Raw genomic sequence first — 18,026 nt, 5'->3', positions numbered from 1 at the left:
CTTCCTCAAAATAGACAGTATCCCTTAGAATCACTGGGGTAGTCTTGAAAAAAAGAGGTAAGGCAAGAAGAAAGGGAGAGAGGGAGAGAAGCAGGATGGGAGGAAGGGAGAAAGGAAGGGAAGGAAAAGACAAGACCAATGTCCAGGCCTGGCTCCAGATAATTTAAATCAGAACTTTGCAGGTGGGCCTGGGCAATGAGGTCTGTGGCTTTTAAATAGTCCTCCTGGGATTCTAATATACAACCAGGATTAAGTTTATGACTTAAAAAGATCCAACTGCCAGTCCTAAGTAGAGAAGATCAACTGTGGACCACAGCTTTGGTTGTGATGCACACTGGCTGTATATAGGTCAAGTGTCTAGAAATAACCAGTGCAGATCCCCACCTAGTGTCTCCGTACTTGTAACGATTAAAAGGCAAGATGCTAGGCTGCAGAAAATAAAGCCTTACAGGTAAGTGGTTTGTGTGTTACCAGTCCCCTTATACTGTTTGAAAGGTGAAAGAAAAACAACGACTGAGTGGCCATCTTCGCAGTTAACTTAATTCCACTGGACATGACTGTTACCTGGGTGGCTGGTTGCTAAAGACATGAAGGATGAGTAGATTCACTGGCCACTCAGGCCACAATGAACAGGCAGCTGCGAAAGCAGAGGATGGCGCTCCGGTCACCTGCTTCCTACAAGGCCAGTCAACTGTTCCTCTGACAAACTATAGGAAAAAACCAAAAATTAGATGCGAGACATTCATTCAACATAAATAACGGATCTGTGGTATTTTGAGGAAATTCCTGAAGACCAACAGAGAGGGACAAGGGGAAGATAAATGGGAATACTCTACACCAATAGATAAAAAATCTATGAGCCTTTGCAGGTGACCTGAAAGTTAATAGTACTTTATTGCTATTTTCTACAATCTATAGGGCAATATTAATATTCACAGCAAATTTAACAAGGATTTGAATATCTACTATGTACTGTCCTAATCACTGTACCTTTATACTAAAATTACCCAGTGTAAATCCTTAAGATTTCATACATCACATTAGAAATGGATTTTCATGAGTCTGAACCAAAGCATTAATCATTTAACTTCACATTGCAATTAGATATTTCTCTAAAATTAAAGCATCCTAGCAGGTCAATGAACAATGCTATGAGATATGGAATGTATCAGCCAACAGTAAGACTACTCGAAGTCAAATAGTTCGACAGATAAGTGGTTAGCTTAGTTATTCACTATTAATTAAGAAACACCAGAGTTTTAGAACACTTTAGAAAACCCAGTATCTAGACCAGTGGTGGTAAGGCATCAGGCACTAGACAATGGATTTGATAAACTTGCGGATCAAAGCAAACAAGTGGCAGGTTTATCAAAGCTCAGTACTAGGAAGCTATGGTAGGTTGGAAAGATAGCCATAGAATGGTATGGAGACGGGCTTCCTGGTTGTTAGACAATGCACAGGCAACTAAATAGAGGAGGCAAATTTAATTATTAGCTGAAAGCAAGCCATGGGATCCAGAATATACTCCAAAAATCTCTTCCCTCCTATGTTGTTTCTAAAATTTATACTTATTGAGGCCCAGACGAAGATTTAGCGACAGCAGAAATCTTTATGTCACAGATAGGAAATTTCCCATCATGTTTTCATCACCATCAACTTTTTTTTCAGTTAGGAAGAACTGTACCACTTGTATGAAATAATACAGACCCTCAAAATAGACACCAAAAAATGCATATAAAAATGTAAGAACTAAATTACAGTCTTGTTAGATTGCCAAGTGTCAACTTTACTTTTGCTACAAGAAGCCTTGAAACAAAATCTGTATTCTGCTTTTGGCGCACAGAACCCTACAAGGAGCACTGAGGATTAAAATTCCAAGTTTATCTAGAGTTGACAGTTCAGTAAATTCTAATTTAAATAGTACCAATTTTTCTTTCTTCTGGCTATAATCCCAGGATGGCATCGCTTCAGAGGCCAACTGGATAGACCAAGAGGCTGGAACCCTTAGACCCTCCCTCCTACAACACACAGCCTCCCTTCCCTTCTGCCCATTTTTACGTCACCCTAAGAGGGGCGTGTCCTGATGGAGGCAGCCGCGCCAAACAGGCCGCGTGGGTAACCTAGAGTACGCAACAGGTAATCCTCTGGTTATCGGAGTGACAGCACTCTTCTGCAGAGCGTCCTGCACGCTACCAACATCCGCCTCGCAGGATGCACACTGAAAGCCGCAAGCGCAGCTCGACAGAGAGTAATAACCTTTTCCAAAATGCTTTACTGCTACAAGTTGTGAGGTTTCCAACCATCAAAATTGGAACAAAACTTAAGGTTTCAGCCCCGCCACTTCATGGGACTGTTTTTAATGTAGGTTTGGCAGTGGACCCAGCAAAGTTCAGATGACAGCAGAATGGTACCAGGAAACCTTGCCTGTAACCCCAAGAGGTGGAGCACGAGCTAGAAGAGGAAGACCACTTTCCATCTGAAGGATCCGTCTTCCTTTGAATCCTCTTAGTTAAGAGTAACGTCAAAATTTAAGGCTGGTAGTTACTAAGACAAGTATAGACGTATCTGGTAAGAAAATCCGACACTTCACTTTTAAACTTTTTCCAAACAGATGCTACACGTGGCAACTGAAATATTCCTAGAAATGGTGTAGAAGACAGACTTCCCTGAATTTATCACAACCTACCTGAATCCAGACCACACTTTTCTGGCCTCTTCTTACAATCACAGCTTTCGTTTCACACCCCTAACAGCAATATGCCACGGAGTACAAACAACACTGTGAAAAACAAGGGCTTGATGAAACCCACAGAAAAGCTATTCACTAATGTCGGGACTACTTTTAGTCATGCTATTAGATCACTTTATTCTTGTGCATAATAAATAGATACAGAAAAATGTTGAAAATGTTATGACTCAACTATCTAATTAAAGCTGAGAAAAACTAACCTAGTCAGATTTTAGTTTTTAAATGAGAAATGACAAGAGTAGTAAATATAAAGAAAAACAAAAAGAACTTTACTTCTCCTATGTTAATACAGGTCAAGGGACCCTTTCTTCTCAAAAGGGTTGATAACACCAGTTCTTAGCAATAGACATAAGGCACTTGTTTAGATTACAACATCACTGCATTTTCTTCCCACTTTTTTTTTTTCTAACCCTGTTTTCCCCACAGTATCATTTGGAATAGAGTGAATGAGGCAAATGTGAGATGATCCAGTTGATACTACCCAGAGCAAGATAGTACAGTACAATGTTTTAGGGGTGACGTCTGGACATAAAATGAACCCTTGTCAATGTCCTCTGACACCAGACAATGTATCCACTATCAAGTAAACCTGAAAGAAAATAAAATATTTATTTAATAGTTCCAGTAAAATTGGGTTGGAATACAATATACAGGTTAGGAATTTAGCTCCTCGTGGGTGGCATCTGCATCAGGAGTTCTTAGTACTTATGAATATTCATTCTAAGACAATCTACATCATTTGAACATTGTCAGGACAAATATATGAATTTCATTTCCATATACAGTAGCGTTTAAACATAAGTCACACATACATCCCCTACTATCACGTGGCTGGTGCCTCCTCCCATGACCTCACTGGTGGTAGAGGGAACACCACTGTTCTCCCTCCACCACCACCAAGAACTTCAGTTGCCACTCACAGGAGAAGCTGGAAAAGGTTTTGTTTTGTTTTGCCATCTGTTAAGATGTTCCTGAGACAGGGCCAGTTAATAAAACATAACAAAGCACTGGAGTTCAGTCTGTACTTGTCTTTACATCACTAAATCGTTAGACCGGGATGTGGAATGCAGGTCACGTACTATGAAACGCTGAGTTTAGCACACCTGTTCAATCAGTAAAAGGATCAGGTCTCCTGAAAATTCCCTTTAGAATATACTTTCTATAAACTAAAAAGTACCACAAAAGGTCAGTTATATATACAATCGATTCATTTTACTTAATCTCCTTATTTGCTGAGATCCTGCAGATGCAACGAGCGTGTTAAGCCTCTGGCCGTAGTTCTCAGTGTGCAGGGTTAACATTTTAAGGCTCATTTTCTCAATCAAAATAGCAGTTCTCAGTTTTCCTTTCAAATTACTCATTACATTCATAGTACCTGCTGCCATCCTGGCCCTCAATGAAATCTTAATGCAGGAACACCACTACACTTGCATTATGTAATTTTTTGACACCAACACTAAGCCCGATCTAAAAAGCTCCCCTCTGCACTAGCCTTACAGCACATTACACTGCCTCAGGCTTGCACCTCTGTTTCCACCTGTGTATTTTCACAGAAGCCCAACACATATTAGTTGAAATATTCACACAACTGTTTTTCAAAACAATTTATTGCATCATATTTGGTACCTTATGTTTGACAACAAAAAGGAAATTACATCTGTAACTGCAGGAAAAAGAAGCTGGTCTGTTATTGAAAAAAAAAAATCTTGGGCCCTTTAAAAATTACAAAGTCTTGGGCTTGCCTGAAACAACTGAGCAAGAAATATATTCTTAGAAATGTAGGGCTTCAAGTATTACAAACCTGTGACACTGTGGAAAAATTCCAGAGGTATCTAAACTGCAGCACTTTTTTCTGCATATCGTGAACAAGGCCTGCTGGGGTTTTTAACTGGTAGTCTCTTGATCGGTCATAGCATGGTAGTCAGGAGTTCTGCTCTTTAGCTCCGAGCCATGGTGGATTTTCTGTTTTCACTCTTGGGTGGAAAAGTTCTTGCCTGCTAAGTAGTTGGTGCCACATCACAGTGCATCTGGTTCTTGCATTACAGTTTTAACAAGTTTGGCCAAAACAATGCTGAAAGGTTTGCATTGTTACTTTAGTTCTTCAAGTTTTAGTTAGAATTGAGATTGTTCCAACTGGTTCCTCCAGTTAAAAACTGTGGTACAAGAACACCAAACTGATCATGTACAGTGAATTTTGGAAACACAACAAGTGTATTGAACACCCGCTAGGTTTCCTATAATTCTGCTTGGTAACTCTATGTCCCAGCTTCTACAACATCAAGCATCTGTTGCAGGCTTCTCTGTAAATGGCGATTCACACTGCATACTTCCTATGGTCAGAATCAGCCTTGTAACAAAATCAGTCCGACGCTAAAGCCCCAACACCTCTTTGTGCTCAGTGAAAGAACCCAGTGCTACAACAGCATTTGTGCTGAGACACAGCACAATCTCACAAGACAGATTTAAAGTAATATTTCTGCCACACACCTGCTTTGTTAGCTGTAACAGCCTCCAGATTTTATATAAATTAGCTTAAAAACATGGGTGGGTAGGTAGGAATAGGATAAGGTATCTTTTTTTAACCCCTCAATTTTAGCAGCTTTTAATTTTTTAAGAAACTGAACCTATATCCTGTAATATGTTAGATATTTTATATATACTTTTCAGCAGGATAAAAAACGTAAAACACTATTTGAAGGCAAGAACATTTACTCTTCTCATTGTGTGTAAGTTAGAGCAATGCAGCAGGTGCGTGACAAAAATATTATACACTAGATATGGTCCAAAGTCATTCCATTTGCTTGTTTAATGATGTTCAAATTTCATTGGCCAGTTCTTCAGTTTCTGCAGAACTATCTCCGTTAACTGTGATCTTCATATCCTCTTCATATCCAGGAGGCATGAAAGCCAAAGCGTAAGGGAAAAGCTTATGACAATTTGCTCTGTAAACTTCAGCAGCTTCTTTACAGTCTCCTAGGCTACCAGCACACAAGGCTTCTAATACCTCCATACATGTCTAAAGAAAGAAAAAAGGTCATGTTATAACTTGTCAAAAAAAAAAAAAGAGAGAGATTTTACTGTGAACTTATGAGACATTTCATTATCAAAAGATTTCCAAAATAAGAGGCGAACGTACATATTTAAGATACACAAAAGCATTTACTCCCGCTCTGCCTTCCATTAGAATTAGTTTCTTCAGAACTGCAGGGTTTATATGAAAGGATGGCTGTTTAAACAGGGCCAGGACTAAGGTGGGACAAGCAAGGTGAGTGGGGTGCTACATCTAAAGACACTCACTCTCAGCAAGTAACCGCTGGCAACCTTGCCTCAGCCTACCTGGCTCTGTGTATAAATGTTGACATTTACATGCCATTATCAATTACTTTAAACTTTTCAGAGGCTTAGAGCCAGTTGGCAAAATCAAACATTGTTTTTCAACCCTGTATTCAAATTAAAGAGAACCGTAAGGTATGTCCAATGACGAAGCAGGGAAGAGAGTCTCAGAAACACAAAGGGTATGTATGCAAGAAAAATTTGTTCATGAAAACTGATAATTCTTTCAACCAAACCCTTACGCAGGTCTGCTTATATTTTTAAATGATTCATGTTGACTTGCATTTCTCATGTTTTCTTCCTTTACCTTTTCACTTGGAAAATACTACAGTTTCTGGATATATGTAGTACCCCACAAACTCTGACAGCCTAGAAAGGTTCTAATCTAAATGACACGTTAATTAGCATGCGAGAAGTAAAAACTTTCTTTCTTAAACATATTTACTTCATTTGCTATTAAAGGAATATATTAAACTGTCTTTCAGCAAGTGCTTTTTTATCTGGCCAATTATCACAAAGTAGTTGTTCTTTGTTTTCAGCCCAAAGTAGAATCTGTATTTTGCAACACACCCATATTATCTTTTACTCTACTCAATTACATGTATACTGCAAGCTGTAAAATGAGCATTTTAATTTAATTCCTGGTAAATACATCTTAAATACATCAGAATCGTCATTAAAACCACTGCTTGCTCAGAAATGTATAGATACGAACTGAGATCCAAAATTAATTAACTAAATTAGTGTGTAAAACTTTACCAAAACAAATTTCTTAAAAATATTATTCAAAATGATTATTCTTATTATTCAACTAGATGTGAAACTAGTTACTGTATGCCAAGTAGCCTGCTGTATGTGTGTGCACACATATACAATCTTAAATAAATGTAAGAGAAGCTCAGTTTCTGAGATGGATTCATAATAGTTTGGAGAACAGTATCCATAAATAACAAAAAAACTATTTGGTGAAAATTATTCTCTTGGTGAAAGGAGAAACAAAAAGTAGTCCGGTACTCTTACAGAGAGATTATGAAAAAGTCTTTACCTGGAGGTTTCTGTTAGTGAGGGATTCATCAAGTGTTGTTGCCAACTCTATAGCTCGCTTCTGACTAGATGGATCTAAATAATATACCATTTTGGCAGCTAAATGAGAAGGAAAAAGGAAACTTGTTTTATTTCAAGATAAAACCAGCATTTTATCTTCTATCCATTCAACTATAAAATGCAAGGTAGGGGTCCTGGAGTTAAGATTCTGCACTTCCACTGCAGCGGGCGCAGGTTCAATCCCTGGTTGGGGAACTAAGATCCCACATGCCGTGCAGTGTGGCCAAAAAAAAAAAAAAAAAAAAAAGCAAGGTACATGTGCACACAGAGTGTGGCACTTTATTAGAAAAATGGGAATAACCATTTGAAATATTGTTATTAAAAAAAAAATTCCTGAGACAGTGGACCAGAAACAGTCTAAGTGCCCAAACTAGGAGAATGATTAAGGTAAGAGAGACTGTGAAGAAATACAAATATTCTAATAATAGTTGTCTTTGTGTGGTGGGACCATGGATAGTTTTCTTCTTTCTAAAATGAGCATAATTTGGGGTTGAGGAGAATACTTCAGAGTGTGTGTGCGTGTGTGCGTGTGTGCGTGCGCGCGTGCGTGCGTGTGTGCGCGTGTGTGTGTGTTTGAGGGGTAGGGGCGTGGGAGATACCCGACCTTGATGGCACGAGCCAAAAAAACTGAATTCAGAATTCCACAAAGGCATATACAAAGCTGCCGGGCTTCTTAGCCAGGTGTTTAAAAGCACAGCACCAAAGCACTACCCATCGGTCCCATCAAGGCCAGACTTTGGCTCGTTAGCACAGACCCTTGCCAAACGACCCTTGCCCGCGAGATGGTTGCAGGAGTGTAGCACTGTCAAGTCTGATATCTTATAAAGCATCAGAAATGAAAGGCGATGGGTTGTATCCAAGTGAATTTTAAGTGCATGTTGATGACGGAAAGAAAATAACCAGAAAGATCCTCCCTCACTGTACGGAACGGATAGCTAAATTCAGTTTATACTTGCTTCTCTGTAATGCCGATGCAGAACCAGGAGAAACTACTGGCCTTGATTCATAGTAAAAATTTTATCTAAGAAATTTAAAAATTTATGAGGCATATTTAAGCTGCCTGTTTTCATGGGAATAAAATGTGACATGTACGCGTTTGCCTCTTCCCTGCAAAAACATTTGTAACCTTGTACTTGATCCATCATAATAAAAACTGAAGTTGTTTTAGAGTCTAAGATAAGGACAAAATAAAGTGATTACCTGATAATCTGTGTGGCAATGAATCAGAATTCCTTTTCAGAAAAGTTTCGTTAAAATTCTTTGGATTCGTTGCTCCAAAAAGACGATTCATTTCTTGTTTTAATACTGTTCTAACTGTATCAGGTAAATCTTTACTTTCACACACTGCTGAACAAATTTAAAACAAACTCTATTAGCAGATACTGATAAAGTTTGTAGGAATTAAAAAATCATCTACCTGATGAGGCCAATGAAACAAAGCAATTATGTACAAAGACTAGATAAACCTACTGATAAGTCAACATTTAAAGAGCTAAATCTATATAAATTTAAAGAATGTGTATCAGCAGAATAGTCTAATGATTTTCTAAAGGCTACCAAAGACATTTCATTGACAGATGATTCGTTTCCAGAAAAGAATTCTGTACTGAAAACAATATAGATGCTGAAAGACGAAGCACCACAGCCTTCTAAGCCCCTAGCAGCTGCCCCCTCAGCTTTAAAGGGAGTTTATAAAATAGGGGCTCGATGGCACCTACCTGGCAGGTGGTGTCACAGCAAATACACAGTGCAGAAGACAACAGAATCTTCCTCACCCTCTCCATCTTCTTCTATACCCAAGTAAGCCATTACAAATTTACCAATTAAAAGAAGTGGTCATTGACCTTTATTTTCAGTGATTACGTGAATTGAGCTATCACTGTGTAATAAATTCCGAAGGACCGCCAAAGTATTTTCCTGTAATGAATACACCGTATTCATCATATTCCCAGGCTTTGGCATTCAGAGATGGAAAAACTGGCCCCCAACCTCCCTGGGTTGAATCCTAGTTTAGTTTTGTTTCATTATTATTTTGGTATAGAGAGACAGTCTGGAGCTTTGAGCCAGACAGACCTGGGTATGAATCTAGGCTTGGACAAATCATAACCTCTCTGAACCTCTTTCTTGATCTGTGAAACTGAGGTGATATCTAGCCCAGAAGGATCACAGTAAAGAAAAGCTACGAACAAAATAGCTAATGATGTAATAGGTATTCCATTCCAAGGTACTATTTTTGTCATAGATTGAAGAAAAGATAAATAGATTTTCCCTTACGATTAGGAACTACTGTTGGTGGCTTTCAAACTCTGACTGCAACTAAGTATCTGTACTCTGATGAACATGTATCCTATATACATACCTTATTATGGGAAATGAAAGTTTCACAGAACACTGACCCTTAATTTGTGCAACACATGCTTGGATCTTCCACTCTATTTCTATTTTAGGTTTTCAAATGCTGAAAATGACCCACTAAACTTCTTTCATGGTCTCACTAATGGATCGTTACGCTAAGTTTAAAGAACACTGAACTCTTGAATAGCAAACATCCAAGTGAAATATTCTACACATAATTAGTAACTGAATGATTGATTGATATACGCCCTTTGTTGGTTGAACAGCATTTCTTCTATCATTGTACAGAACTGCGTAGTTCAAATAAATGAGCTACTAATTAAATAATTTAGCTTAACCTCCATTATGGCTGTATTTGCAACTTGGATTTGGCAATTTATCAATATCCGTCTTTCGGAGAGGAACTGGCACAGGAGTACAGAGAGAACCAGCAGAAAAACTGTTAAAATAGGTTATAGCCAATTACAGTGAACATTATGTCAACAAACAGGGGTCATCTATAAAATATGTTATTTCCATGGGCCTTATTGGTTTGCTTGAAATGCTTTCAGGATACTTTATATGCAGATAGGAAAGTAATTGTATAGTTTACAGTATAGTTGGAAACTACACTTTTCATGTTTTTCATTACTTTCATTAACCTGTTTTCTTCAGATTAAACATCTCCGCAGAAAAATCAAAACTGCTTTAAAAAACAAAAAACAACTCATACAATTTAAAAAAATACATAAATATGTATCTCTTGAGATGTATCAAAGAGGAAATATTTAATAAATCCCAACATCGACGAATAGCTGTTTCCTTTTTTGGGGGTATTAATAGTTTGTATTAATAAAGTAATTCTTTGTTAACAGACAAAAGGAATGTTTCCAAAAACATTTCCTTACTAGTTCACAAATTGTTTCTGGCCAACTCAATTTTCTCCCCTAAATCATGTAGATTGGAACTGTAATTTCCAGAAAGATATTAATTACAATCAATCAACCAACCAACCAATCAACTCTACTGTAGCAAAAAAAATTTTTTTTTAACATTATACACCAATGAGGTGAGGAATGAATTTATTTATTTATTTATTTAGCTAGCGAGCTAGCTGGCTGCGCTGGGTCTTAGTTGCAGCATGCGGAATCTTTTTGTTGCCGCGTGTGGGATCTTTTAGTCGCAGCATGCAGGATCTAGTTCCCTGACCAGGGACCGAACCCGGGCCCCCTGCACTGGGAGCTCAGCGTCTTAACCACTGGACCACCAGAAGTCCCTGTAGTAAAATTTAGAATGTCCTATGGAATTCTATATAAGGAAGTTCCACCTGTACCTTTAAGAAAAGGGGCAGCCTCAAATGCCGAAGATTTATTACATAAGCTTTTATGGCTGAAGACTAATGAAGGGCGGGGAGTCAATCTAAAAATCCTTCGAAATTGATAAAAACTAACCAAAAAATACTGAGGTCTCAAGAAAGTAAAAAATCTCAGACTACCTAATTATCTTCCATGATACAATAATAAGTCCTATGAATGAATCAAGAAAAAGTAATAACTGCGGGTAGGGGAATAAAACCTTTGCTAAGAGGTTTATGATTTGAGTCCTCAGATATCCTAAAATTAAAATCATGTTTGGTTCATGCTACTAACTTATCAGCAGATTAAATAAACCTAGTAATCACCAATAGTTAAAAGTCACACTGAGGAAGGGGTTGATTCTTAGCAAAAGGAGTTTCCCTGGGTTCCCAGGCTAGCCAGCATTTTTGGCTAATTGCGTAGAGTATGTTCATATTTTGTGTGAGATAATGACTACTCACTACTAGGTTATAGCACAAGTGACTCACTACTCAAAATGACAAAATAAATAAATGAGAGCATTAATTAAGCAAGGTGGGGTTTTTTTTGGGTGGGGGGAATACATAAGTATGGAAGAAAAATAATCTGCAGGGAAAAGGAAGAAATGAGTTTGTACAAATGAGAGAGGAAAATGATGTAAGATTCACGGTAGATCAAAGTGATCAAATAATACTAATTTTAAAAGCATTTAAGGGAATTTAAGCATATAAGGTAATATTAAAACAACTGAATACCTAAGCTCCTATCTTTTACTTAGAACTGACCAGAAATATAATTAAAATTGCTTTAAATTCTACAACTTAAAAAAAAAAAGTGAAAAACTTCAAAGTGGTAATATCATCCTCCTAATTAAAAACGGGGGAGGGAATACCCTATATAGTGACTCCGTGTAGCAGGTATTATTTACGTTGGTAGTACAACAACGTTCTGGAGATTTGGAAGGTGCCCGTAACCATGCTAAAATGAACATTCACTTAGAGAAGTCTCTACAACTGATAAAACAAGTGTGGAGGCACTGTTTTTACCTCCATGCTCTCTGGAAAGGTGTTACTTGTGAGGATTTCTTTGTAAAGAAGTTACTACAATATAACTTAACATGACAAATGTGTTCCTGAAAAGTTACTTCAAAATCAAATCTTTTTCTCAAGAACCAAATATATTAGTTAAAGGAACCCTGTGGGTTATAGTAACGAACATGCCTAAATCTAGTGAAAATAAGGATGACTTTGTAAATCTCTTCCTGACAGTGATGTCGGCTGAACGCCTGGAGCAATGGGCACAGCTAACATCAACTCCGCTCAGTCATTCTAACTTTGAATGCCAGGACCATTCTGCCTTCTTCCTCTGAAGTCCATAAGCATTTTAATTTTCTGAAACAACTGTTGCAAGAAAATGGTCATTATGTTCATCAATCCACACACTCATTACAAGCAAATACATCTAAATATGCCACTTTTAATTTGTATTTCAAAGGAATGTCTAACTCCATAAAATTTATATGTATTATTTTATTACCTTTCAGGAAAGAACTGACTATATAAAAACAAAGTATGTATATATTGAAAATAGTTTAAACGCACTCCATTTTAACTGAGAATGAATTAAGACTTCTTTCTAGCCTTAAGTTATTTTTAATACAAAAAAAAGAGACTAAAAAGAAACTCCCTTATTTTCTCTAAATACAGCAATTATTTCTTCTATTTTCTATAATGTGGTTACATTATTTATTACTTCAGAATTTTTAAAAATTGAGGAAAATTTTTCTATGATTCAGTTTCTATAACAGGAATCATTTTTTTGACAAGCATAAATATGATTTAAACAAGGCTTTACTTTTTCTTAGAAGTCAAAACAATGTTCTTAATTGGGACAATTTAGCATTTTTCAAAAGAATGACTGGGATGCTTGGTTTAATCTCATTATTTTTATATGATGTATGGGTTCACATGGGGCTAAGTATTCAGTAATGAGATAGCTAATTTAATAGTATTTCCAAATTCTGCAGACTGTTACATTAAAGATTCAATTTCTCCTTATCCAGTCACTTAAAAAGAAAAACAAAAACAACACTACTTGACTACAGGAGTACTTTATTCTAAACTTAAAGCTCTTGTAGTAGAAAGAACAATATGAAGACTTGGGCTCTCGTCCCTGCTTCATTACTAATTATTGATGTTATCTTGAATAAGTAATTTAGTCTTTTAGGGTCCCAGGTTTCTCAACTATAAAAGAAGAGATAATTAGCATAAAATTCCACCTTTCGTCCTCTAAAATTCTGTAGCTTTACTTAGCATTAAAACTATAACGTACGGATCTTACTGTCTAAACATTTGAAAAGTGCAACAACTGTTTTAAAGTTCTTTTTAACCTGTATTTAGTGACAAAGATTTTATGACTCAAATAACTGTGCTAAAGACAGAGATAAATGAGATAACTGATCAATTTCAAAGAGCTACTTTAATTTTAGAACAATTTACTAAGAAGTTTTACATAATGAAATATGACTCAAAAATTCAACTTATTAACTTTTTAGAAACAGAAATAAAGGTGATTCTCAAATATTTGGACTGAATGATTCTATGTCAAAATCAGGTAACATTTCTAGCCTGAAAATAAAGACCTTTACCACAAAGAAAAGAACACTTTTTTTTCCCCCTCAGCTAATTTAATACACAGCAGCCTTAAAATGATTGAGTTTATGATAAACTTGTACAAATCACTTATACAGTCACTATCAACTACTGCAGTCAAATACTTAAGTAATGGAAAACAAAAACATACCAGTACTAAAGAGTCGAATCATACATTCATGAAGCCAGGGATGACTAGAATCAATAGCAAATGCCCTCTTTACTGATTGTAGCATCAAAAGAAACTTTTCTATAAAAAGAAAAAGATATATTTTGATCATTTGATAAAAAGAGATGTCCTCCTTTGGAGGACTAATTTCTTACAAATAGAAAAACTCATTTAGAGTCAATCACATCTGAACTGAAACATATGACTAAAGCAAATGATTTCCTCAGATTAGCAACATTAGCTAATATTTTCCACACAACATTCTTTAAGAAAAAAAGGTTTTATTAAGTATAAAAAATTTAGATAGCATTCAACATTACTTGAACTAATGCCATATAAACAAGAAAATTTTGAAGCCATTTCATTCCCTAACCTCTTTTTTGTAGTCAAATAAACTAATTTTTCCCATTACTTAGAAAACTTCATTGTTTACGCTTGAAACTAATATTGTTTATGCCTTTCTTGTGTTTTGTGACACATGAAATGGTTTCCCTTCTACCTGACTGTTCCTCCCCTGTCAATCCCTGGCTTCTCTTCCCCCTCAAAAGGTATAGTATTCAACAACGTTATGTCCTTAGTCATTTTCTAATCTTTCTCAATGCTATCTCCTCCCACCCCATCCCCCATGTTCTCCAAGCTTCAGTAGTGTTTCCACCTGATGAATGGAAAATTGCACCCGATACTCACCACACTTCCAAGTCTCATCCATAAACACCTCTGTGTTAAGACTTCCCTAGTTTGGTATCATTCTCCAAATATCAAAATTCAAACCCCTGAATTCTGACAATTCCTTTTCCCTTACCCCCTACACTCAGAAAGCTAAAAATACTGCTGTGTCCTTTGTCATCGCCCCTTTCACACTGTTGCAACACTGGAGAGTGATTCCGAGGTTAGTACACAGCAAAGAAGCCAACTGAATGGAATTTAGATTGCCTTTCACCAATTAAAGCAGAACAGCTTTTGTATTTTATACTTTGGGGTTCCATGCAAGAATTCGTTTAAAAGACAGTTGTGTTGGGCTTCCCTGGTGGCGCAGTGGTAGAGACTCCGCCTGCCGATGCAGGAGACACGGGTTCGTGCCTCGGTCTGGGAAGATCCCACATGCCGCGGAGCGGCTAGGCCCGTGAGCCATGGCCGCTGAGCCTGCGCTCCGCAACGGGAGAGGCCACAACAGTGAGAGGCCCACATACCGCAAAAAAAAAAAAAAAAAAAGTTGTGTTAACTGTTAAAAGTTTTTAAATTACTTGACTATTTATTAAACTAATTTTCCAGATTATAACAAAATCATTGTGGAAAATAGAAAATATAAAAAAATATTTTAATCACTCAAATTCCATCAAGAGACAATCTCTTATCTTTTGATCTATTTTCTTCCCGGCTACTTTTCTATTTTACATACTCATATAAATATCTTAATAAAGATTAAAATCAAACTATAGCTAGTTCTGAATCTTATTTTGAAACAACGTTATATAGCACCTTTTCCTGGCATTTGATAAACATGATTTTTAAAATTTATTTTATTTATTTTAAAATATTTATTTATTTTGGCTGCACTGGGTCTTAGTTACAACACACCGGACCTTCATTGCAGCATGCGGACTTCTTAGTTGTGGCATGCATGTGGGATCTAGTTCCCTGACCAAGGATGGAACCCAGGCCCCCTGCACTGGGAGCACGGAGCCTTACCCACTAGACCACCAGGGAAGTCCCAGCATGGGTACTCTATAGAGGTACCATTTTATTCTATCTTGTTTAGCAGGACAGTTACACTGTTTGGAGCAGTAACTTTTTATCAGATGTTACTAACCAGTTTCTCTTTCCTTCAATATGTGTCACCTCAGTGATAAACTTTTTTTCAATGAACCACTTGGATTACATTAATTCAATACTGTAAAATCTTCTTAGTATCTACTACGTATAGCCTATAAGAATTCTAAATCTGGTAACCAAGATCCTCCATTTCTCCTTTATGTAGCTCAGGCAATATAGATAACCTCAACATTACTTACACACACTTGTGTTTTCTTCATGGATACTCTTCCCTTCTGTGCATCTTTTCTTTTAGAAGTATGGTACATTCTTCAAGATACACCTCAAACATCACATCTTCTATTTATAACAATGGCTAATAGCTGACATTTATTTAATGCTTACTGTGTATCAAACACTATTCTAAGATCTATGTGTATTATGTATTTACTAAATTTTATCCACATATGAACATGATAATGCCTATATTTCACCTTAATCCTGGTTATATATTGTACATCTATTTTTCATGCTAATGTCCTAGAAGATATAATCACATCATCATACTTCTCCACAGCATGTTGTAAACAGGAGGCATTTCTGTGAGGAAGTCGCACTGGCATTTGCCAAAACACCCTACAGTGGTGAGGCTATCAGAACTGGGTGACTGTAGCTAAGAAATTCCGTGATCGATCTTATCAGGGCCACTGTACCCTAATTGCCTACCTTTCCTAAAGTAAATCTCAAAGGCAAAAAGATGAGTTTCTATCTTGTTCTTCACCAAGTTCTTCAACGGAGTTAAAAATTTAATAGCTTCTTCCAATGGAGTTTCAACCTAACAAAAATAAAAGATATTATACAAATGGAAGCAAGATTTTGGGGGGATGTGAATTTACTCTATCAAAAACACTTTTTTGCTAAAAATCACTTACCAGTCACCCAGAAATACAGTGTCATATTTCACCCACCCATAATCTAAAGGAAGCGGATTTTGAACTCCTCACTGGTTTTTAACTGTTGAGATTATACATTATCTCTGGATAGAAACTATCCAACAAGTAAAGAAGAAGATTAAATAGAACCAAAACCAGGAAAAGAAAGACAGTATGAGAAACAGGTAGATAGCCAAGGGAAAAAAAAAAGACAGAGAAGGGAAGTGAAATAGGATGAAAAGGGCTTAAAAACTGTAGAGAACATTGAAGAATGAGTGAATGCTGAGTATAATCAAGCTATCAAAAAATAGTACAGTATCCACTCTGTTGCTTTGTTCCACTATAAATTCTATAGAAATCTACATTTATTCAAATGCCATACTATTGGTGAGATGTCATTGGAAAAGATTTATATTTCTAGAACTCTGTCTCTACCACCCTTCATTAATTATATAAATGTACTAATTACATATCTGTGATATTACCGGGCAAGTATAATGCTTACTAGATAATTGTGCTACTCTACTCCTAGACTGAGTACGGAGACAAGACTATTCTCTGTAGACTGGGGTGGAGGTAGGTAACAACACTGTATTTATCAGAAGGGCACTGAACATCTGGGTCCTATATTCACCTTCTCTCATCACAGAGGCAATAACAATTTACCCTCAATGGAATTCGGATATGCCATATCTGTCCAACATGCTTCTGCCAGTACAGTAAATTGTGATTTCACCAATACATTTTCTGGCCAAGGAAATTATTTAATAGCATTCAAAACAAAACAAAACAAACAAACAAAACCAAGTCAAGCCATAAACGGTGTCTATAGGATTTACCTTGTACTAGTATGTAAAGCACTAGCCGTTAGTCTTAAGGATATATGCCAGAAATCAATATATGACAGCATCACTCTAATAGTTGTAGATATCAAGAGACAGAGGAAGAAACAAGGGCCCTCATAAGTATGCCTTTCTCACATTTGTAAATATTCGGCTTCCTATTCCCATGACTCTATGCTCTACTGAGTTAGAATCTGTGGTATACAGGGGAGAAATAGTTACCAGGGAAAGGTAGAGAGCTGGAAACTGAAACTGCCACCCAGGTACATCAAGCTTTTCATTCCTCAAGAGGTACAGATGGAAATGAGGGTCACTGTATTGACCACGATAATTTACTCCAGGGAGATATAGCTGTTATTATTATAAAATAGAAACAAAAAAGGATATTGGGAAGTGGAATCAAGCATTTGACAAGCATTACACTGACTGAAACCAAGTGTCTGATTTGGAAAGGAAAAAGAGAGGAATGAATTCTGTCTGCAGTTCTCAGAAATGAAAACATACGCCCCCAAAGGAGATGTGGGTCTCTTGCCCCCACATGCTCCTGTGTGCCTCGCACAGGGAAGATTTTGTCAAGCTAAATCTAAACAATAAATATAGGTGCATAACCAAAATAAAGCTAACTGCATTCCTACATTTACATATATACAGTGCAGTAGAGGGTGGTATAAACAAAAGCATATAAAATAGGGATGATGCTCTATAATCAGTGCTTTAAGATTAAAAAAAAAAAAGTCAGGGCTTCCCTGGTGGCGCAGTGGTTGAGAGTCCGCCTGCCGATGCAGGGGACAAGGGTTTGTGCCCCGGTCCGGGAAGATCCCACATG

At 37.0% G+C, this 18,026-nt stretch overlaps 1 protein-coding gene across 2 annotated transcripts in view; it reads right to left on the bottom strand.

The window, feature by feature from the left end:
* Positions 1-3,333: 3,333 nt before the first annotated feature.
* The window catches only part of NAA15 (N-alpha-acetyltransferase 15, NatA auxiliary subunit), a 76,262-nt gene continuing 61,569 nt past the window's right edge, over positions 3,334-18,026 (bottom strand). Inside the window, exons 16-20 of one of the 2 annotated variants that reach the window (XM_033419452.2) lie at positions 16,153-16,261; positions 13,657-13,755; positions 8,387-8,530; positions 7,128-7,225; positions 3,334-5,765 (exon numbers count right to left, since the gene is read on the bottom strand). In XM_033419452.2, coding sequence (XP_033275343.1) covers positions 5,565-5,765; positions 7,128-7,225; positions 8,387-8,530; positions 13,657-13,755; positions 16,153-16,261 — 651 coding nt within the window. In that variant the 3' untranslated portion in view covers positions 3,334-5,564. Of the gene's footprint in view, positions 5,766-7,127; positions 7,226-8,386; positions 8,534-13,656; positions 13,756-16,152; positions 16,262-18,026 lie in introns of both variants that reach the window. The other variant, XM_004265143.3, reaches the window with a different exon arrangement.

This window comes from Orcinus orca, chromosome 4 (genome assembly GCF_937001465.1).
Source record: "Orcinus orca chromosome 4, mOrcOrc1.1, whole genome shotgun sequence".
In the NCBI taxonomy this organism is placed as follows: Eukaryota; Metazoa; Chordata; class Mammalia; order Artiodactyla; family Delphinidae; genus Orcinus; species Orcinus orca.
The sequence above is the reverse complement of the archived record's forward strand: the minus strand, read 5'-3'. Positions and strand labels throughout refer to the sequence as shown.